This window comes from Crassostrea angulata, chromosome 10 (genome assembly GCF_025612915.1).
Source record: "Crassostrea angulata isolate pt1a10 chromosome 10, ASM2561291v2, whole genome shotgun sequence".
NCBI lineage: Eukaryota > Metazoa > Mollusca > Bivalvia > Ostreida > Ostreidae > Magallana > Magallana angulata.
The window spans coordinates 26035020-26058270 of NC_069120.1; the positions used below are offsets into that span (position 1 = coordinate 26035020).

A 23251-nucleotide genomic window follows, 5' to 3' on the forward strand; every position below is an offset into this window, starting at 1 on the left:
CAACAGTCAAATCGCCGAAATCTTTCCTTGCCATTAAAATTGCCTTTGTGTTCAAAATATAATTTTTTAACAATCTTTCCCTCTGAAGTTCGACTTACCTTGCCGCGTTTTTAAAGTTGAGAAATGTTGCTTAGGACTACAAAACGTCAATGGTAGGTTTTCTTTGTGAGACAAGCCATTTCTACGACGACATCTGTTGTTGATATATCGGGACTGTTCGAGAGCACTTTTCGACGTCTTACGTATCGTTTTGATTTTTGGCATTATAGATATTATCCTTCGTTCCGATGCTAAAAAGGAAATGATGAAATTGAAGTTATTTACTGATTTATATAATTTTTAAAATCATAATTGAATTTCCAAAAAATTAATTAAAGGAAAATAACTGTGTTTGAAGTAAAATCATGTGAAACTAATTAAGTGTAACACTTGATTGAATATGCACGTATGGTTCACGTACACACAATATTACACAAACTACTCTTAAGAAGCTTAAACATCACATTGTCTGTAATTATATAAAGTAGAACGCTTATGTTGGTAATGGATATCTTCACTGATTACTTGATATAATCACATGTATTTTCCATGACAATACGCAAATTTAGTGTAGCAGAACGAATACATTAAAATTTTTATTTAACATTGACTAGTTACGTGGTCGGGTAGTTGAGACGGCGCACGGGATTTTTATAATAGAGTGCTAGAATCGATTTCTATGTTAGAGACTGAGTGGAATTGTTGTTTACAGTATTTTAATCTATTAAGTTACTTGATGCAAGTTCATTAAACTGAGGATTCGTTTGTTTTGAATTTAATGATGGAGAGAAAAGGATAGAGAGAAGTAACATTGAATTTGAGTTATCTTCCTTGTTATAGGATGGTGTTGCCGACAGTCTTGAAGCGGAGGCACACATTGAAAGGAGTTAAATTAATGCCAGTGCTAAAGAATATCAGGGGTGGTCAACCCGAGGCACTGAAAGATTTTGCAAGAATAGAGTTGCCAGATATTGAGGTATAATATTACATGTATAATATTACATAAGTATATCAATAGGCCCTATATAAATGTATATATATATATATATATATATATATATATATATATATATATATATATATATATATATATATATATATATATACACAGTGGTGACAACGTTATTGTTGACAAGCCAATCGTGTTTAATAGTTCGTGTAACGTGGGTGATCGTTCGTGTAACGTGCGGGATCGTGCGTGTATCAGGAAAAATAGTTTGCGTTTTTTATCGTGCGTGTTCGTGCGTGATCGTGCGGTTTTTTCGTTTTGTAAATTTATTCTTAAAACAACGACAAGTAGTTTTTGTAAAACAATGTGAATTTTAAATTTTTTTCTATAGAAGAACATTGACATTTGTTAACATTCATTCTCTCTTTCATGGTTAAATACATTCATCAAGTATTTCCACAGCTCATTCAATCCTTTGTTCGGTCGAGTTAGTTTTGCATAACGTTATAGTCAGCCTCTATCAAGCATCCATTGTGTCTTGACACATAATTATAATCATATTAGCAATAGCGGCACGTTAAATGAAAGCGGTCAAGCTTACCCACTCCCCGTTTTAAACTAAACGATTATCCCCAACGTTTTTCTTTCAAATGAAAATACGATACGCATTCCTATCTGAACATTTGTTTGAAATAAAAAATTTATAGATGCTTTAAAATTTAGAAAAAATTATGTACTGTAAATAATGAAAATATTCAATGTGTAAAATCGAAATTCTATGGAACAAGGTGACAAATTTACCTCTATCCCGCATAATCAAATCATACGTAAGGGAACTGGATTACATTAACAGTCAACTCGTATGTAGATAATTCCCTATAGTTAATGCATTATCTTCTTTTCATTTACACTTAAGTTATTATTCGTTATAAAGACGAAAAAATTAATTTGTGTATGAATCATATATATTTTTTTTGTATGGATGTGTAAATTGTTTACTCGTAAGATATAAAACAGTGCATTGCTACTGTACATGCCGCTTTTCAATAAAACACAAACATAAAGCAATACAAATTAAAGCAATACGTTTTCTTAATTCTAATCTTAAAAATAAATTTTGATTTTGCGTGTTTAATGGTGTAGAATCGTTCGGTTGCGTGTTTTATCGTTTTGGTTCGTGTATCGTGAAAATTCAGTACGTTAGTGATCGTCCGTGTATCGTGCGTGATCGTTCGTGTATCTTGCGTGATCGTTCGTGTATCAGAAACGTGCGTGTCGTTTGTCAACAATAACGTTGCTACCACTGTATATATATATATATATATATATATATATATATATATATATATATATATATATATATATATATATATATATATATATATATATATTGAAACACAATAAAATCCACAGTGGTCGGCGAGTAATAGATAAAAAGTACATAAGAAAACACGAAAAACGTTCAATATAGCTATATTGAACGCTTTTCGTGTTTTCGATCTATCTATCTATCTATCTATCTATCTATCTATCTATCTATCTATCTATCTATCTATCTATCTGGGTGTATGTAGAGTGAGAGAGTGAGATTGTTTGCACAGATATGTTCAAATTTATATAATATATCATGAAGTCAGTGTATTCAGATACAAAAATTTATTCGCACAGGTACAATTACAATAATTTACAAAGGTCTAATGAATGATGGAAACCCATCAGTGTGCAGGTGTGTTATTGTTGGGAATTATTTCAAGTCCATTTATCAGGATTCATATTGGTGTATGTTTATTTATTTATTCAGAAGCATGTAAGGGAACTGTCAGGAGAAGAATTGGAAGACATAGTGCAGATGGATGGGAGGGAGTTGAATGTTCAAGAAGCCAGATGGGTGGTACATTCATTAATATTATTTGCGAATGAGGTCGGTCAAAACCACGGGGCAGGATTTACAAGATGTAAGTTCATATAATTAAATTGTATTGATATGGATATGGTCAATTTATTTTAAATCGATAAGTTAATGGAAAGAAATATATCTCTGTAGTCTCCTTCTACCAGCTCAGCAGAACCTGTCAAGGAGAATTTGAAAAGAAAAAGATAGACAGAAGAGGGGCTAGAGAAACAGAAAGAGAAAAGGTTAAAGTTGTTGGAGAAATCCTCAAAAGATCAAGTTGATGACTTAAAAGAGAAGGTTAGGTGCGTGTGTTTACAAGAGAACCCAAGTCACCCCTGCAAATGTTATTGTCATTTAAATTTTAGACCACGTTTTTTTATTTGACACTTTCAGTTTCGCAGTAAAAATCGTGCCTCGTGTTTATAGTCTATTTCATAGAATCTAGGTACTTGTAGTCATATATGAAATCTAGAGGTTTATTGATTTTAAACTTTATCTTCATTAATTAATGGATTAAATGTGTTATAGAAATAAATGTGACGATACAAAAAATAGTTTTTTTCCTGCTGTTGCAACAATTAACATGCTTAGTGGAGATCCCCTTAAGCGTTTATTTTCGATCCGCGCCTGACCTAGTAATAGCATCAATAGTGAAACAGTCTATACTATTTTATGCAGAATGATCCTTGACGATGGCTTGATATACTAAGTCTTTATGCAAACCAGCCACCCATTATTTTTTTTTTTAAACATGGTATTGCACAAAAAAGCATCAAACATAGCTATGATTTTATTTAGCAACCCAATGCTTATATTTTCAACCACTCTACACGGGTTAAACACGAACGATAACTCTGCTCTGAATATCATCGTTAAATTTAAATAACCGCTAGATGGTGAAATAAAACATACATCTTAAAAGATTTTAATGTTTTAACATAAATCAATGTAGGATATGATATGTAAAACGACCAGCACTTACGTATTTTGAGAATATTATCCGAACACATATACTTCCGCTCGAAATTTCACAGGAACTGAACAAATCTCGGTGAAGTCTCGTGAACTTTCATTCGAGCACCTCTGGATTTTTTATATACTTAGCAACGATAAAGAAACCATTCCGAACACATTCGCAAGGGTGCAAGTGTGTCTTTGATCTTTCTTACTGTAGAAGATATGGCAAAGGTAACAAGAAAGGTATCGCATGAGGATGCAGAAACGTTTGAAGACCTATCAAGACAGGCTACACGGTATCAAGCAAAATTAAATATTTCTAGTTTATTTCTGTCTGTGTTAGGGGGAAAGGCCGCTGATGCCATATCAAAGGCGGTGGCAAAGTCATTAAAAGAAAATAATGATGTAGGGAATGAGTCTAAGATAGATGTTTTAAGAAAGAGGGAGGGAGTATGTTTAAAAGAGATGAAGTACCTTTAAGTCCATTGAGTAATTTATATCCATATCAGACAGCTGGTATGATGTACCCCTCAGCACCAGGATTTTTTTCCTCTTTTCCCCCAGTTTGGGGGATCTGGTGGTTATAATTACTATCAAATTTATAGATCGGGTAGGACCGGGACATTCAGGCAGGGAGCAAGAAACTCTAGTGCATGTTTATTTTGTTAGAGTACCAGTCATCTGGTTAAAGATTGTGAGAAAAAGAATATAGCAAAAGGGAAATAGACTTTTAAGTCTATGTGAGTAATTTTTGAATTAAGTTTCATATTTTGTTTTAAGTAACACTAGTGTTCTTTACCGTGTATACAGTACATGTATTTAGTTCAAAAGTTTCTTTTCTATTAATAGAATTTCTTTATCTACAATTCGAGGGACACTGATTCCCTAGTGGGTTACCACGTGTATTGTAGGTAAAGGGATTCTTCCTTTTAGTGTACTTTGCTGTGGTTGATCATAATATGTTTGATTGTTTTATATAGAGTCTGCAAGATCATTGTTCATATATCAAAGTTCAGGATGGGAAGTGGCTGGTGGATTTTACCCTTTCAATGTTCAAGTCAGACATCAGCCAGCATTGGTAACACATGAAGGGGGAGTCCCTTTGCCTGCAAGTCATGTTCCTTCAGCAGAGGAGGTTCTAGGTGGTGGTGTTCAGTTTGATATAAAAGATCTGCCATTACGTGATCCAAGGTATTTTGTATCTGGTCAACTTTATGAGTGTATTCCGGGTTGGGAAAATATTACTGACTCTGAATTTGGAAATGTTGATGTTTTGAAATGGATTAAACATGGTGTAGATATACATGAATTTTTTCATCATTTTAAGGGAAATGTCAAAGGTAAACATTTTGATAGTGACATTCCGCCTAAACGGTATTTCAAAAATGCTAGTAGCTGTAAGCAACATGTTGAGTTTATTACTCGTGAAAAAATTGCATCAAGTTCAATTAGATTATTAGGTAAAGTGGATTGTTGTCAACCACCAAAGGTTATTATGCCTCTCATTGTTGAGCCTTCAAAGCCAAGATAATGCACGATGAAAGATTTACCATTTATGTTTGAAACTTTAAAAGATATTCATAGAATGGTGCAAAAGAATTCTTTTATGGCAATATGTGATGAAAAATCTGGTTATGATCATGTAAATTTAAATGAGTCATCTCGTACATATTTGGAATTCAATTTAGAGGTTATTTGATGGTTATTAATACGCTTCCTTTTTGATGGAAGGCATCACCATTTATTTATCAGTCAGTTGGTATGTGTGTGACAGTGTATTTAAGGAGATTTGCCCTTCAGAACACATTATATATTGATGATAGATTTGTCGTCTGTAGCGGAAGTGATAGTGAGCATGATGAACTGGTTATGATGGACGCAAATAGATTAGTATATGTATTGGTAGAATTGTTGACAAGGTTAGGATATACATTGTCAACAGGGAAATGTTCATTAGTTTTATCTTCTTGTAAGAAATATCTTGGCTTTTTCGATTCTGTTAGGCAGGCATACATACTTCAAGAGGATAAGAAACAAAAGTTTATTCAGTTAAGAGAACCAATTTTGGCTGAGAGTGAGGTCGATTTGAAAACTTTGCGGAGGTTTTGTGGGAAATGCATTTCTATGTGTTTAGCAGAACCAGGTTGTAAACTTTTTTGTAGAGAGGTGAATGCTGCTATTTCTAAATATCAACGGAATAGTAAAAATATCGCAGTTTCAGATTCATTAAGGGAGGAAATTGAATATTGGATATTTCTAGATACTGTGGAATCATTAAATTTCGTACTGGCTCAATTTTCGTGGAATTCGTGGGTACCTCTCATCCACGAATTAAGATCCTACATGAATTAATAAATTAGGATTATAAAGTCATATTTCCTATATAGGTTTAAGAGAATACACAAAATTACGTCCTCATGAACCTGGACAATCTAAGCAATTTATGAAAATTGGCCCCCATGAAAGAACTGTGAACGCTAACGCCCGTTTCCCGCCTACATTTTACATCCAAATATTTTGAATGTCTGTCAGATATTCAAAAACTAAGTTTTCTACTAAAAAGTATAATCAAATCCTAATCAATTTATATCAAAATAAAATTTGTAATCAAATTAAAGCTGCTTGGTCCGATTTTTCTGTAATTACAGTATCAAAATTTTTTCCATATAAATCATTTATCTTAGAAAGTTATGGACTTTCTCCTATTTACACCAGCAGAATCAGTCTCCTTTCAAAGTTAATAAAAATAATTTCTCTTTGGGCAAACGAAAAAACAAACCAAAATGCATCACGGGAATGTTTAGTTTCGTTTCGTCCCCTGAATGATTGGGGTTATTGGGGTTATTCAACCCGCATGCTATGCATCGATTGTAAACAAAGCACACTTTGGAAATATTAGCGAACAAAACGTACACATATTTATTTGTAATTTGTCTAATCATTTCGACCTTTATTTAAAGCGATGTCAAAGTCGTAATACAACTATACCCCTCTCGTCGTCAGGGGTGAAATTTAACATGAGGCGAAATAACGCGGTAACTTTTAATGTCGTTTGTTTTGTTAGCATATTTTGTACGTATTTTTCTTCATTGAAATTTGGCATAATTGACGGGTAAAAGTACTGCAATGTCTATTATTATACATATACTAAGCATAGCCATCGTTAAAAGCGTGCATAAAATTTGATATAAAATCGGACCAAGCAGCTTTAATTATCTTTAAACAAAAGTTTTGCTAACGCGGGGTCTTAAAAATGTCATTGAAATCGGTCTCTATGAGTGAGGAAAATATTTTTTAGCGGCCAGTATGTGCATAAAAACTTAATAATAACATATTTACGATATATATTAAAGTAACATTTCATTTTAATTCATATCTGTTAATTATTTTTCAAAAATTTAGAAAGCAAAATTCTTTTTTTGGAATGTATTTCGGTCTGTAGACATATGTTCCCCCCCGTGAAACAACAAACCCTTTTGTAAAAATATGCTAAATAACAACCATAAAATCCCCTCAAAAGGAATTTTTGTTTGACGGGGGGGGGGGGGGAGATGTTTAAAAAAAAATTCCGTTTTCCGTTATTTTCTATTACGAAATAAGCTATTTTAACCCAAAATACAAAGTTATCTCTCTTTGTTTGACCAAATCATTTATATTTAATGAAAATATATATAAATGTTAACATTATAATAATAAAATAACTTTGATTAGACACTTTCAAAAAATGACTTTTAGTTAGGCGGCTAGACAATGCTATCATTCGCAGTCCTTTAATGATTTCAAAGTAGTTTGTCTGGCTGTTCAAAGTGGAGACCCGAGTTCCACAAAGAATAGAGGTATATTCTGATGCATTCGAGTTTAGGTATGGGGCTTCTGTTAAGTTAGATAATGGGTCTCTTGTATTAGGAAACTACTGGGAGAGTGATGATAGGAGACCAATTCATGAAAAAGAGGCTGATGCGGTTCTTAAATCAATGCAATCTGTGAAAGTCTTTTTTTACAGGATTCTAGGATTGAAATTTTATCTGACAATATGGCAGTAATAGGGGCTTGGAAAAAATCAAGGAGGGAATTCAGGGCCTCTTAATGGTATAATGAATGAAATTTGCAGGTTTGTTGTGGTATATAATATTGATTTAAATATATCTTATGTTCCATCAGGCAGTAACCTTGCTGATGTCCCATCTCGTTCTTTCAACTCTTTAGACACTATGTTAAGTGAAAAGTCTTGGTCAGTGGTTGAGTCGTATTTTGAGCCTCATTATGTAGATTTGATGTCTTTGAATGCTAATGGCATGAGATCTACCGACGGTAAGGCCTTGAAACATTTTACACCATGTCATAGGCCTTTATCATTAGGTGTAAATTTGTCCTGTCAGAATGTAAGGAGGAAAGGGAACTTGTATGTGTACACATCATTTGCAATGATATTTCCTGTAATGAAATTTTTAGAAGAGCAGGGTGTTGCTTGTACTGTTGTTGTTCCAAAGATGAACCCTTTCCCTATATGGTGGCCAAAGCTAGAAATTAATTCTGTTGGTTCAGTTTGTTTAGGGTTGAAGGGCGTGGTTATGATATCTACAAAGACGGGGTTTGTGGTGGACTTGGTTGGTTTGAGATGGCCATTGTTTGCATTTAGATTATCATTCGTAAAACTTAAGATTTGACAATATATCTGTAGAATTATCTAGTACAGGGAAACAATTTGGACATTTCTATAGATTGGCAAGCAATTGACAGGAGACTTTTACAGTTGGATAAAATTAGTATGTCATCATCAAGTTTTAAGAGGAAAAAAGTTGATTGAAAACATTTCTCTGTTTTATGAAAGGCCTTTCTTTATCACTTTCAGATTGTATACCGAATGATGTAAGAAGATTTTTGGCATAGAAAGATTCCAAAGGAAAAACAGTTATTCATAATTGTGTTGTCTATATTTATATTCTAGGACTTCTGGGGAATGTCACTATCCAAGGCATTTAGCCTCTGAGACAGTTGATGGTATCATTCAGCAGTTGATTCAAGTATTTGAGAGCAGGGGTTTGGTAGGCAGTGGGGAATAGTTTTGGGGAGGGAAAATCCTGCAGCATGTCCTCAGTATTTGAAGTTAGTTAAAGAAGAGCAGGCTAGGAACCATGTGTTGCCAAAGCAGGCTAAGCAAATTTTCCTCTCGAAGGTTAGAACAATAGCACTGTGTATTGATAGGGAATTAAGACTTGATTATCCTTCTGTTAGGGAAAGGTATGTATTGTTTAGGCACCAGGCTAGGTTAAAACTTCAGTTTTTCACAGGAGATAGAGCTAGTGATCTTTTCTAGTGGTTCAGGATGGGTCTTTAATCAAACATTTGGAAAAACTCATAGAGGAGACAAAAGTAGAAGCAATTCATTTGTCATTAAAACGTGTATTGATCTTGTGGTCTGTCCAGTCAAGGGTTTATTGGATTTCGTTGAATGTTCAAAGTTGCGCAGTGTAGATTTATCAAAGGGATATTTGTTTAGAATAGTTGCAGAGTGTGGCAGGGTCTTGGACAAAAATGTGAGTTATTCAGTTGTTTATGAGGTATTATTTGATAACACTAGGGATTTATGAAAGGGAAACACCTCATAGCCTTAGATCAGGGTGTGCTATAACTATGACATTGTCAGGGTCAGTAGAGAAGGTAGATCAAATGATGAATCATGTGGGGTGGTTTGGAAAACCAAGTGAACATATTACTATAGAATGTCAACATTTGTAGATTCTGGTGTGGTTGCGTCGAAGTTGGCAGATTCTGTGCTTCAGGCAGATAGTGGAGAGAGAGAGAGCGAGAGAGAGAGAGAGAGAGAGAGCGAGAGAGAGAGAGAGAGAGAGAGAGAGAGTTTAAAAAGAAGGCAGATTATTTCAGTTTAAAAAATGCATTTGTTAGTATGTGAGAAATTGTGGGGTATTAAAATGATTTTGTTTTTGAAACGTATGATTGAATGCTGAATGTCCTTATGATGTTTATATTATGATGAGCAGTATACCGTTTTAATACTGCCGTATTACTTGTACATATGACATTTAAATGAGTGTAATGTTAATGGAAGATAAGCTTTTGATTTTCAAGACAATATGAATAATTATTGAATTATTATATAAAGAGAGGTTTGCAAACAGTATACTAATAAATAACGTCATTTGGAAATGATTGTTATGGTAATAACATGTTGAGAAAAGACAGATATGTTTTGGTTTTAGTTATTTTGAGTATTGGGAAAAGTATTTATAGTGGGGTGTATTAAATGAAAAGGATATTCGTATCAAGTATTTTAGGAAAATTTTTGTCAAATTGGAAGAGTCGTAATGCAGAGTTTGCATTCCCAAAACTTAACAAAACTGAATGCAATTGATATTAAACACTGAGGATATCGGTAGATCCTCATTGGTTAGTAGCAAAGCGGAAGTACGTGTAGAATGACGTAGGAATTAATCTTTTTGGTTCAACACCTTGGGGGAAAGTGAATATTGCACATGTAAAGGAGGACAATTTATATCATATGTCTAGTATGATAGGCATCGAGAGAATTGGTTTTCCCACCCTTCCACCCCCTTAGAATATGACACAATGGGGGTGTTTTTTTTTTTATCAATTTGCATTCTCCATGCAGAGTTTGCATTCCCAAAACTTAACAAAACTGAATGCAATTGATTTTAAACATTGAGGATATGGGTAGAATCATGTACCGCTTCAACATATCTTCCTAGTTTCACTTTATTTTTACAAGGAAAAAAAGGAGTTCTCTTTTGCTTTTGACTCTAACAAATGAATTGTCACATGCAATTTATTCAATGCTAAAAAAATACATAATTAGAAATGCATACTATAGTCATGAGCAGGAAAGATCACTTTGATTATTAACGTTTGGTACATTAGTGAAGTCCCTCTATGAAACAATCAAAGTATGTCAATCATATCTTAAGGTAGTCCATCCATAACTAAGGTGAATTTAACAATTTTGATTGATCTATACTACATCAAATACGTATTTTAAAGCTATTATTAGACTAATATAAACCAAACTTGGGTGTATGTATGTAGTCAATTAAATGAACTTTTTGCACTTAGAACTTTTTTAAAGAGTTGTCTGCCCTTTAGAAAAATTTAGAAAAATCATTTTCTGAAAATATGTATGGTAAACTATGAATTATTTTAGCATATTCGAAGACGGAGAAAGCTTTTGCAACTTTTTACCAAGAGAAATGTGAGAAAAATACTTGTACTAAAGAAATATATTCAAAAATGCATTTTTCCCATAGACTTCAATGTTAACTTCAACATATGATAAATTCATTAAAATTGTTTTTTTTAAAGATTTCAAAGGTGAAACTTTATTATTTAATAAACTCCTTAATATCACACTAATATTTTAGTGATCAAACTTGCAATCTATTAGATATAAAATATGATAGTTATGGATGGACTACCTTAAATGCATTCACTAAACGTTAAAAGGACAAGTATACAAGTATAATAATAATTAAAGATAATTGTTTGTGTAACAAAATATTTTACCCTTCTGTAGTTTATTGTTGCTCCTCTAACACATGGACTTGCAGTATTCTTCCTTATTACTGAACCCAAATGCAATTTCTGAAATGAACAGTAGCAAACAGTTTATACAAGTTATTGCGTTTCATATTAACACGAGGAAACATTTAAAACAAAACATACATAAAAAGATTTAAATTCAATCAAAATGAAAAAATGTGGAAAAAAGCATGACATCATGCTTGTTTTTAGTTGGGCATACTCCAAAACCTAGCCTGGTCTGGCCTCGTCTCAACATTTACTTGGTCTCATTTTGGTCTTTGGTCTGGTCCCAAATTTTGGCCTGGTCCCAAATTTGGTCTTTGAAAAAACTGTTGGCCTCAAATTAAATAAACACTCTTCACATTTTCTTTAGAATTTCATTCAATTTGTGAATTTTCCTAGGAAATTAAAAACTGTAATAGTTTTGTAACGTATGCCAAATAATCATATGGGAAAATATAATAATAAACCTGAATGAATGAGTTTTAATGGATTTTAATAACTGTTGAACATAAATCAATTAAAATCAATAAATTAATCAAATATGTTAAGAAAAAAAGTAAAATTGAGGCCAAGAATCTTCATAGAGGCCAAATTTGAGGCTATGCCAATTTTTTAGGCCAGGCTAATTTTGAGGCCAGGTCACGCCAATGGGGCCAGGCTAGGCCATATTCTAGAAAAAGCCTTTTAGTTGTTACAACAATCATTTATACTTGATTACAAGGAAACATTGAGGTCAGGTGACTTGTTATCAAATTCAGAATTTTTGTTTTCTTCGTGCGATAAAAAAGGTTACTTTACCAACTAAAACAAAATGTCGGGATAATTAGGGGTTTGTTTAATATTGTTTCTTAAAATTCATACATAATGATTATTTTCTGAATTTATTTACAGATTTACGGTAGTACTACTCCATTTTTGAAATGGCTAATGAATTTATATCGAGATCAATTAAATACAAACCATCAAGCATTTTCTAACTAAAAAACCGTTATCAAGAACAAGCCCAATCAATGACTCATAATTTTATTCAAGATAACGTTAAAAAAGACTCAGGAATAGGTTTGATATGCACATGCCAGTCAAAATGGCGGATTTAATATTTTCCCAATTGTATCATATCAAAATTTTTTATTAGATACAAAGAGTACATGTATTTTCAGAAAAATGTTTAGAAATGTTCTTCTCAAAAGTCATTAAACCAGAGGATAAGTAGTTGGAAACATTCTCAGGTAGAAGAGATTCAATGTTATTTAAATGAAGATCCCTGGTGATAGGGTTAGGCCACAATGGAATACCCTAATTTATACGAAGCTACTACTTAAATGTGCACGTTTCAACCTTTTCTCAACAAATGGACACCAATTACCTCTCTTCATATTTTTGAGTTTTTCAAATCTTCAATATTTAATATGTTTGCAGCTCAATAGCCTAAAACTATTCTAAATAATGATTAAAAGGGCATTTTCTATACTTGAGTGCGATTTTTGCAAACAACGTGTAATACCTCATATTTATTGCATTAAATCTTTAGATAACAATTTTGGTCTGTCGTTTAGTATGAAATGTTTACATTTTTGATCCACGTCTGTTGTGAGATAATCGGACATTCCCTCAACACATTAACTACGTTACAAAAATAAATTCAAATTCATGTTTACGCTTAATGTATTACTCATGTGGTTGCACCAAGAGTTTCCTAAAAATTGTGTCATTGAAAACTACAACCAAAGGAAACATAGAAATTAAAACAAAAAATAGATGTTCATCAAACTGAGAATGGGCCTATTTAATTTGACCTTTTTGTTCTGAAAATGCTAATTTTGCTTTATTGACTTTGTTGCCAGTATTTATAGCTAAGCGAAATAATTGACTTATATTTCAATTTTAACAATTTAGTTTGAAGAATTTTAGTCTTTCTGAATATTAAACTTTTTAAAAAAATTCAATGTAAATTGCTTAAAAATCTGGCCCCCAAAAATACAGATATTTTCTATACATTTTTCGGTTTTATGTTGAAAATTAATCAAATTCTCTTTAATATTGATTTCTAGGTGATAGAAATTCGGACTGGATTATTTTAAAAAAAAATTAATTCTTTGTATCTATTTAGTGCCACTACCATTCATGAACTGTATTTCATTTTTAAAGTGTTTAAATATTTGCAATATATGCACAATTAAGAAAATCCCATTTACTAAAAAGTAGGTCATTGACCTACTTTTTATATAGAGAAAAATAACACTACAGTCAAAGATCTTTAACATACTGTGCATGCAGTTTTCATTGTGACGTCACGAAAACGTTCAGACAGAAATATTTGCATATCAATTGTTCTTTCCCACTGTAAGTTCATACGGAGGAACTGCAATTATTTCTCTATAATTGCAATTGTTCTGTCTGTATACTATGACGTCATAAAAGTTTGACGTCATATACTTAAAAATGTATCCATGACGTTTTAAAATTAAACCACTATACGATGCATCATGTGTTTTTCTCCAACTCCATAAAATTGATGTATTTACTTAAAACATATCTTATAATAACACTTTAAAGGAATTACTCTTATAACATATCATTGATTATGTTAACAAATCTATGTGAATTAAAAAGATACATTACATTACAGTCTGAATGTTTATTTTTTATGCAATAGCTAAATGTCATTGTCTAGGCTAATACAGGGCATTTGCGAGTAGTTAAATGCAAATATAAGTAATAAACAACTATTATTTAGTGAACATGGCGTTATGAATAGCAACTGCTCTGCTGGCATATTTTCCATGATGCGCTAGCGCGCATCATGGAATATGCCAACAGAGCAATAGCTATTCATAACGCGATGTTCACTAAATAACGTTGTTTATTTCTTAATTGAACGTTTAACGCGTTTTTTGCTTTTTTAAAGGTTCATAGAAGGAAGCATATTTGCAAATGTAAATATTGGAATATTTTTACATTTTCCAGTGTCTTCGCCTGTGATAACACTACGTATCGATTTTGCACTATATAACCCAAAATACAAATGACGCCAAATCGAGGCGCCAGCGGGGTTTGCTTATCTATCATTTAAATATATAATGGTACAATGGCTTAAAATTATATAAATAAAAGTAATAAGGAATCATTCTTTAAATATTATGAGATGATAATTTCAGTCGGGGTGTGATCAAATCTATCATAAAGCCCTTCGGGCTTTATTGGATTTGATCACGCCCCGGCCGAAATTATCACCTCATAATACTCAAAGAATGATTCCTTATTCCTTATTTATTTTCATTTTGAATAAACGTCATCCTTAACAGCAGTCACGTAGAAACCATGTATATTCCATACACAGTCAGTATAGCATTGAATCATGATTTTTTGAAGTATACACTCTCATAACTGCAGCGGTGTGTGCATACAAATTTTCGAAACGCGCTAACGTGCGTTACTCAATTTGTATGCACACACCGCTGCAGTTATGAGAGTGTATACTTAAAAAAATCATGATTTAATGCTTATATTTACATTTTTTTAACTTCTTGTCTTGTCTGCAAATGTGATTCATACCTTAAAATTCCTATCTTATCCTAAGGGTAAGTTTTTTTTTTTTTTTTTTTTTTTTTTTTAGATTTATTCATTATATCAGTTTTACATCAAATATAACAAACAGAGATAACATCAACAAAATATAGAATGTACATATGCTCTAAATTGATTTTACAAAATTTTGGAAAATTCTATAGTCTACGAATGAATTGTGACTTTTTAAAACAGAAGCATAGAATACAGTAGATACCTTTACATGGTTCAAAATATTGTAATTTGTTTCTTCTAAGGAATGTACCCGACAATACATCTTATATTTATAAATTCTTTATGCTATATATGAGATGAGGGTATTCAGTGATACAATTTTTCTATTTTGTTCATGAAAAAACCCTAAAAGTACATGCTTCCACTTAATATCAATTTTAGTGTAAACATTTAAAGCATTCCATATTTCAAGTACATTATCACATTCAAAAATAAGATGCTTTGTATTTTCATTCTCCTGGCATATTTTATATTGACTGTGGATATCTTTATTCCATTTACTTAAATAAACATTGTTACAAAGAATATTATTTAATACTTTGTAATTGAATTCTGCTAGACGTTTATCAGAAATATCTGATAATTTACATTTGTAGATATATTTCCAATCAACAGAATCAATATCATATTCCTTTTGTAAAACAGTCTGATAACAAGGTTTAGTAAACTTCTTATTTACTAAATTCTCATAGAAAAAACTACATCTTTGCCCTAATACATTCTCATAACCTGAATAAAAATTAAAATAATTATTATTTTGTATATTAGTAAACTTACAATTTGAAAAATCAAATTTCCTACATAAAGGCTTGAAAACAGAGGAAAGAATCTTGAATTCACATATCCAGTTTGATTTATTATTTATACAGTCTTTGAAGTCTGAAAGCGACTTGAAATTTCCTTCATCATTTAACAAGTCGTTTACATATAGAATTCCACATGTAATCCAATTTTTAAAAAATAAGGAGTTTCCCTTATACAAAAAATTGCAGTTGTTCCATATCGGTTGTTGTACAATTTTAATTGATGAAATATTTTCTAAGTTTTTAGGCTTACATTCATTGAATGAACATAACACTTGTTGATAAAACATTGGTAATTTTCCTAATTTTTGCATATTTTCTATCTTTTTTTCTGAAAATTGTAATGCGTAATTTACATCTATGTTTATTTGTTTACAGTAAGAATCAAAAATTTTGTACAGAATGTTTTTGTTTTTTAAAAGTCGAGAAACACATGAGGCTTTTAATGCCTTTATTTCACATTCAATATCAACAACTGCCAGCCCACCTTTTAAAACATTACCTATTAAAGTATTACGTTTAATTCTTTCGGTTTTATCCCAAATAAAGTTATAGATTAAGCGTTGAATTTTTTTTATAAAGTCATTTTCGGGAGAATTAAGTATTGAAGCAACGTATGTGAGTTTAGATAAAGCAAGTGTGTTAATAATGCATGATTTACCAAATAAAGTTAATTTTCTTCTTTTCCAAGACTCAAAAAGCTTTTCCACATCATGATAAATTTTCATCCAGTTCTTATTATAACATTCTACTTTATCGTGACCAATGAAGATTCCCAGAATCTTACTGCTTTGTTTGTAGTTTTGATACCATATAGCTCGTCATAAAGATTTTTTAGAGTACCTAATAGAATACATTTTGTTTTGTTTATGTTTATTTTAGATCCAGTGTGTTTACAAAATTCGTTAAGCACGTCTAAAGCATGTTTCATTGACATTTCATCTCTTAGGGCTATACTTAGATCATCTGCTTGTGAATGTTTTTTATTTCATTATTGTTTATAGTTATTCCTTTTATGTTTTGATTACTGTTTATCTTAATAGCTAGAATTTCAGCTACGAAAAGATATAGCAAGGCAGAAAGCGGACAACCCTGTCTTACTCCACGAGTCATTGTGCATGTTTTTGACAACCAGCCGTTATTTTTCATCTTAAATATTGGATTGGTATAAAGTCTATTGGCCCATTTTATGAAGTTATTGCTAATGTTAAATTTTTCTAGAACCTTAAACAAGAAATTCCACTCCACGGAATCGAATGAGTTTTAAAGTCCAAGAAGAGGGTAAGTTAATATCAATGGAAGAGCCACAGTAACGGCCACAAGCGTGAACTTTGATTTTCGCTTGTGACGTTGCAGTTTAGAAGCGTTCAACGTCTGTAACGTCATAATAAAACTCGTCAATTTAACCTTTGACTACTTGTTGCATTTAGAGGCATTTGAAGATCACAGAATTTAATGGAAAAACACAGTAGAATGTAAATATTACGAAATATATCTCCCCTTGAGCATTATGACGCCATTCTTAGAGAATTATGACGTCAGGTTTTGTACCCAAATTGAAACTTGTAACTTTGTCATAAAACGCATGATTTTCATTGTTTAGTTAAGAAGTTGCTGTCCTTTAAAAAAGGACTGCAATACGTGGACCATTTGCATGTGTTTCCAAAGAAAACGTGAAAGCCTAAAAATGATCACAGATTCCACCGACTCTAGCCCCTGATATTAACCACTAAATTTGTACGTTGTATTATGTACACTGTATATGTATAGTTGCCATTTAATCTCAGAATTTAAAGGGTTCATACTTCTAAAATAATTATGATTATATTAATGAAGATTGCATGTATAGTATCAGGCATTCGGCGAATTCTACTATTTGCGCACACATTACGCTCCGCACTACTTTGTTAACTCTGCGGTGACAGCTTTGCGTAAATCATTTTCATATTTTGATGTATTTTTCTTGAGATTTAAACTTTTATACAGTGACATAATTATTCAATCATCTATTATATACAGTCACTTAAATGCTTAAATAATTTTCATCGGGAAGTACTCTAGCCTCGCCTTCTATAAAAGTAAAGTTCAGCTACATGTGTATTCGGAAAACAAAACATTGAAAATTATGCTATTTGATACATGTTGTAGTTTCGGCATAACATTACCTTATTTCATAATACTGACAGTTTATATCACATGCCGATCATTTCTTTAAAAGGAATACTTTGTTTCTGTAATGTTTACCGACAACTTTACAATTACAGCGCCTTTGAACTTACATGTGCATATGGCATGGAATCACGATCCCGATTCAGATAAACCTGTGCCAGCCTGGTTCCCTGAGCTACCCATTACGCACAGGAACCAGACTAGCTCATTCGCAGACTGAATTTTCCCCATAACAGTCGGTTTAATCTCGCTTATATATTTTTTGCGTGGACCTCAGGGTCCACGCAATTTAACAAATTCCCCGGGAAATGAAGTTGGTTGGTCACGTGATCAAATTCTGTGAAGCCCGAAAAGCTTCTCAGTAGATTTGATCACGTACCAACCAACTTCATATCCAGGTGAACTTTTTAACATTTCTGTTTATTACTTATATTTACGTTTGAGAAAGAGAAATTGTTCAGATGCCATTTTCACAAAGCATACTTAGGACTAAGTTATATCTTAGAAAAGAACTTTTTCCTAAGTTCATTACTTATCCGTTTCACTATTCTTGTCTTATCTTATGAAATTCCTAAGTTATGTATTAACTTTAAGACAGGTAAATCGATGTCTTAGGAACAAACTCAATATGGCGACTGTTTATTTTGTATTGAAATGAAGTACATTTAAGTGAAATTGAATAAATGAATACATTAAAGTTGAACAAAAATACAAGAAAACACAAATCATTAGGACTTGTTCACTTTACTTCTTAACTGAAAACTTCAGAACCATCAAAATATACATATATTTCTTCAATTAACATCTCTCTTGTAGACTTTAAATTTTAATATTCTTTTAGATTATCTGGTCGCACGCACAGATGGGTAGCGGGTATTGTTATAGCTAGTGCACTGATGATAATGAAATTTGTCATTCCCGAGAATCACTGATATCTTAAGCGGTTTGATAAAAACTGGAATAAATACTAAGTAAAACTAGTATAACTGGATGATTTGTCCCTCCACCAAACAAGCTTTTCTTTTACAAAAGAAATTTTAGGTGTTTTCTTTTGGGTAAGGGGTTGTTTATTTCAGTTTTTGTTGGGAGGGGTAGGAGTGACCGGCAAGTGGTTTAGGTATGTCGATGCTAAATCATCCTTGGGAATGCTGTTTCATTAAGAAATTGTTGCTCTTTTATCCTCACTTTCTCTATCAGCCAAGATTCATTTATTTGCGATGCTTCCTTATGTTAAAAAAACCCTATTCTTATATCAACCATAACAAGAAAACACACATTACATTAAACTTAGTTTAAAAGTTCCAAATCTTTCCGTTCTAAATCTTACTTATCACTGCATGTAAGTATTGTATTCCATTTTGAAATATACCGTAAGATATAGTAAAATCATAATATTTGGATATATCAACGGGTATTTTTCATTTAGGATTAAGCATATCTGTATATGTTAACATGTACTATTGATAATGGACAAACTAGACAAAAAATGCTCTCGATTATTTGACTAATGTTTTCATATGATTCATGAGTTATTCATGAGAATTATAAGTACATGTAGCTAAAAACAAGAAAGATACCGCGATCTCTCAAATTAAACAAATACCGTTTTCAAAGAAGATACGGTTTTATTACGTTATTTTTATCTACCCGTGAAGGTAAAATATTATACAAAATTCCAGTACATGCATATAGGCACTACACTATTTGCACTCTATTTACACGTTTTAAGTTTTTTCTAATTTGTTTCAGTCTGTCCCAAGATATTTATGCAGCACCATTGGACGATTTTTATTAAAAATAAAAATACCGGTGAAAGAAGTGCAATTGAAATAGTTGAAAGGGATATCATCTTTCACTCGGAAAAATTCACAGGAACTAAAACAGATTCCTTACGGAGATTTATAATGGGGAATGTTTACTCTTTTCTCCATTCGGAATACACTCGGAATACATCGCGCAATTTTTCAACGTTATCATCCGGGCTTGCTGCAATACAAAATCTCCGTAGACATCACACTTTTTAGCATTGTATTGAAACCTGATAAGCTAACTGGGGCGTTTCGACTGAGAAATCTTGGAAATTTTTCATACTTTTGTAAACAGATAGCCATGCTATGACCTTAAATTGCTAGTATTAAATAATGGTCACTATGATATTTAAGTGTACCTAGGTACTGCGCATTGAATGGTGTTAATGATAATTAATAGAATGAACTCTGTGAATCTTGTAGCACTGCGTAGTATTCCTAAATGATGTTATAAAACCAGGCGAATAATACGGGCATAATAATATCCAAATTGAGAGTTTCAAAACAAGTGTCATATTTGGCGATTCTGTGTCTGCAACGATAGCTCTGGTACTCTATATTGATTCATGTATTGTGTATTCTATATATTAACCTTTGTAACCTTTTATTCTATGTATGAATGAACGTATTATGAGTAAGTGATGCCTCATACTAGTTGGGGGACTCCGAGAACCAGGACTCAGAGACTCAAATCCTGCATCCAGACTCTCTGATTGGCAGTTTTGACAGTTTTGTTACTTTATTTAGAAATTAAATATTAATCTTAATTTTGAACACTAAATGTTCACTCATGATCGTCGTAAATGGGCCGAACTAGTCAGAACTGTCCATCGTAAGTAAAATGTTATATATACCCATGTAAAATGATGTTGAACAGATTTAAATAGATTCCGCTTATAGAGATTCTTAGACTCTTGATTTGGGCTGCTATTAGCTGATGTAATTCTATACTCTGTCCCAAGATATTTTGGATTCACGTTTGGCTTAATTGTTTGATATTTATAAATACCTCAGGATCCAAACGATGTTCATTAAAAAGTATGAAAAATTTCCAAGATTTCTCAGTCAAAACGCCCCTGTTAGCTTATCAGGTTTCAATACAATGCTAAAAAATGTGATGTCTACGGAGATTTTGCATTGCAGCAAGCCCGGATGATAACATTGAAATATTGCGCGATGTATTCCGAGTGTATTCCGAATGGAGAAAAGATGTAAACATTCCCCATTATAAATCTACGTAAGGAATCTGTTTTCGTTCCTGTGAATTTTTCTGAGTGAAAGATGATAATGTGTCAATGAAATTATCTTGGAAAATATCCCTTTCAACTATTTCAATTGCACTTCTTTCACAGGTAAGTGTATTTTTATTAAAAATCGTCCAAACGTGAATCCAAAATATCTTGGGACAGAGTATAACTATACGATCACGCTTACATTTTTGAATGAACATCGTTTGAATCCTGAGGTATTTATAATTATCAAGCAATTAAGCCAAATGTGAATCCAGGATATCTTGGGACAGAGTATAGGTTAATAAGGGAATTTGTCTTTACATTTATTAGAAAGTTTACACCAACGCCATATTGAAAAGAATTTACATGATCGATATAAGTTTGACAGAATTAACAAAATGATTTAAAAGTGGCTTACAATGTATCTTAGGATAAGATTTAGTCAACTGCGTCACGCTAAGAAAGTTTTGTGAAACAGCTATGACAAATTTTAGGAACTTCCTAAGTTATAACTTAGGCATATCTAACAGCAAACTACATTGAAGCGTTTAATAGGCACTTGCTCCAGGAAAGTTTTTACGTAATGTTTCTCTTTCTCTCTCTCAAATCAAGTCACGAGCGGTAATGTCTCAACTCCGCCTTCTACGATCTGATTGGACAAAGGTCAGTCAAAACATTACGTAGAAACTTTTCTGGAGCAAGTGCCTATTAAACGCTTCAATGTAGTTTGCTGTAAGTTCTATCTTAGGAAACATCTTAGGAAATCTTTGTGAAACGGGTCCCAGAACTATTAATACTAACAAGATTTTATGCTTTTAATAATCCAAGCGACAAGCGATAAGCGCGTGCTATGATCATTGTGACGTCATGAAAAAGTTCATACAGAATTGAACGTTTTTGCTATTCTATTGGTTCATATAAGGAAACATATTTTCAAATTTAAATATTTATCTTTATGGCATTTACACAAAGGCAGCCGGTAAGATATAATCGTTAAATATTCATGTATTGACAGGGTACAGGATGATACCTGGTTAGTGAATTTCATACCCCGCTCGGCTTCGCCTCGCCAGGTATTAAATTTACTAACCAGGTATCATCCCGTACCCGGTCAATACATGTTTATTTTTGATGCGATAGCTAAATATCAAGGTCTAGGCTTATATATACAGGGTATTTGCGAGTGGTAAAATACAAATATAAGTAATAAACAACTATTATTTAGTGAACATAGCGCGCATCATGGAATATGCCAACAGAGCAATTGCTATTTATAACGCTATGTTCACTAAATAACGTTGTTTATTTCTTAAATAACACAGGTTGTTTATTTGAAATTTGTTTCTATCTATATCTTTGTATGTGTACATGTATAGGATATTAGTTCACAATTTTTTAAAAATTTAAGATCGTTTCAAATAATTATTATTTAAACACTATAAATAAGATCGAATGAACGTTTTAGCACAGTGACCGTGAATCAAATAACTACGTGTTCACCTGTATTTTCATTTATTTAGTTACTATTACTTTCAAAACATTCTTACCGCTTTTGGAAATGATTATTTTCCTCTTTATTCTTGATGTTTATAAGATTGGATACCTTCTGGAAAAGGCGACCAGAAAACAAAAACTGAGCAAATATCAACGGAATTAACTTGACAATGTTTTACATATTATGTTTCAAACAATTGTATTCCATTTTACGTCATTCAAAATGCATTTAAACTATATATCATTTACAATCAAACCACTATTGATTTGAAAAGATATTTTACACCATGGGATAAGACTTATCTAAAGGTAATCTTAACATGGCTTTGTTTACAATGTCTATACACGTTTCAATTCACGCCAAATGAGTATTGTTTTTGAGCTTTATGCTTATCAAGTCAAATAATTAAAAACAAAGCGCGCTGGCAATATGAGAGTCTTTTTTAAAAATTTTGATAAGTTCTTTTCATATACTGACCGTATTCTGGTGTCCGTTTCACAAAGATTTCCTAAGATGTTTCCTAAGATAGAACTTAAGATCATCGTCGGTGACCCACGTGTGATTCACACCGATTACTTGTGGACTCAAAACCGTGGTTTGCGACGATGACTTAAGATATGCCTAAGTTGTAACTTAGGAAGTTCCTAAAAGTCATAGCTGTTTCACAAAACTTTCTTAGCGTAACGCAGTTGACTAAGTCTTATCCTAAGATACTTTGTATGCCACGTTCTTGTCATATTATAAATTCTAAATCAATACCGATCAT

General features: G+C 32.2%; 1 protein-coding gene and 1 long non-coding RNA gene across 2 annotated transcripts; one reads left to right on the forward strand and one right to left on the reverse strand.

The window, feature by feature from the left end:
* Positions 1-106: 106 nt before the first annotated feature.
* On the reverse strand, positions 107-22663 carry LOC128164898 (uncharacterized). The gene is made up of 3 exons (XR_008240999.1): positions 22538-22663; positions 11376-11453; positions 107-290 (listed from the first exon to the last, which is right to left on the reverse strand). It is a non-coding gene; the product is annotated as an uncharacterized LOC128164898 (long non-coding RNA).
* On the forward strand, positions 703-3163 carry LOC128164897 (uncharacterized). The gene is made up of 3 exons (XM_052828956.1): positions 703-1015; positions 2790-2943; positions 3033-3163. Exons 1-3 carry the CDS (start codon positions 881-883, stop codon positions 3161-3163), a joined length of 420 nt encoding a protein of 139 aa, XP_052684916.1. The 5' UTR covers positions 703-880.
* Positions 22664-23251: the final 588 nt, after the last annotated feature.

Excerpts from the sequence above, each read along its gene's own strand:
- LOC128164897 (XM_052828956.1), top strand. The coding sequence starts at position 881 with ATGGTGTTGCCGACAGTCTTGAAGCGGAGGCACACATTGAAAGGAGTT. Across the intron at positions 1,016-2,789 it reads TAGAGTTGCCAGATATTGAG|AAGCATGTAAGGGAACTGTC; the intron begins GTATAATATTAC and ends TTATTTATTCAG. Across the intron at positions 2,944-3,032 it reads CGGGGCAGGATTTACAAGAT|TCTCCTTCTACCAGCTCAGC; the intron begins GTAAGTTCATAT and ends ATATCTCTGTAG.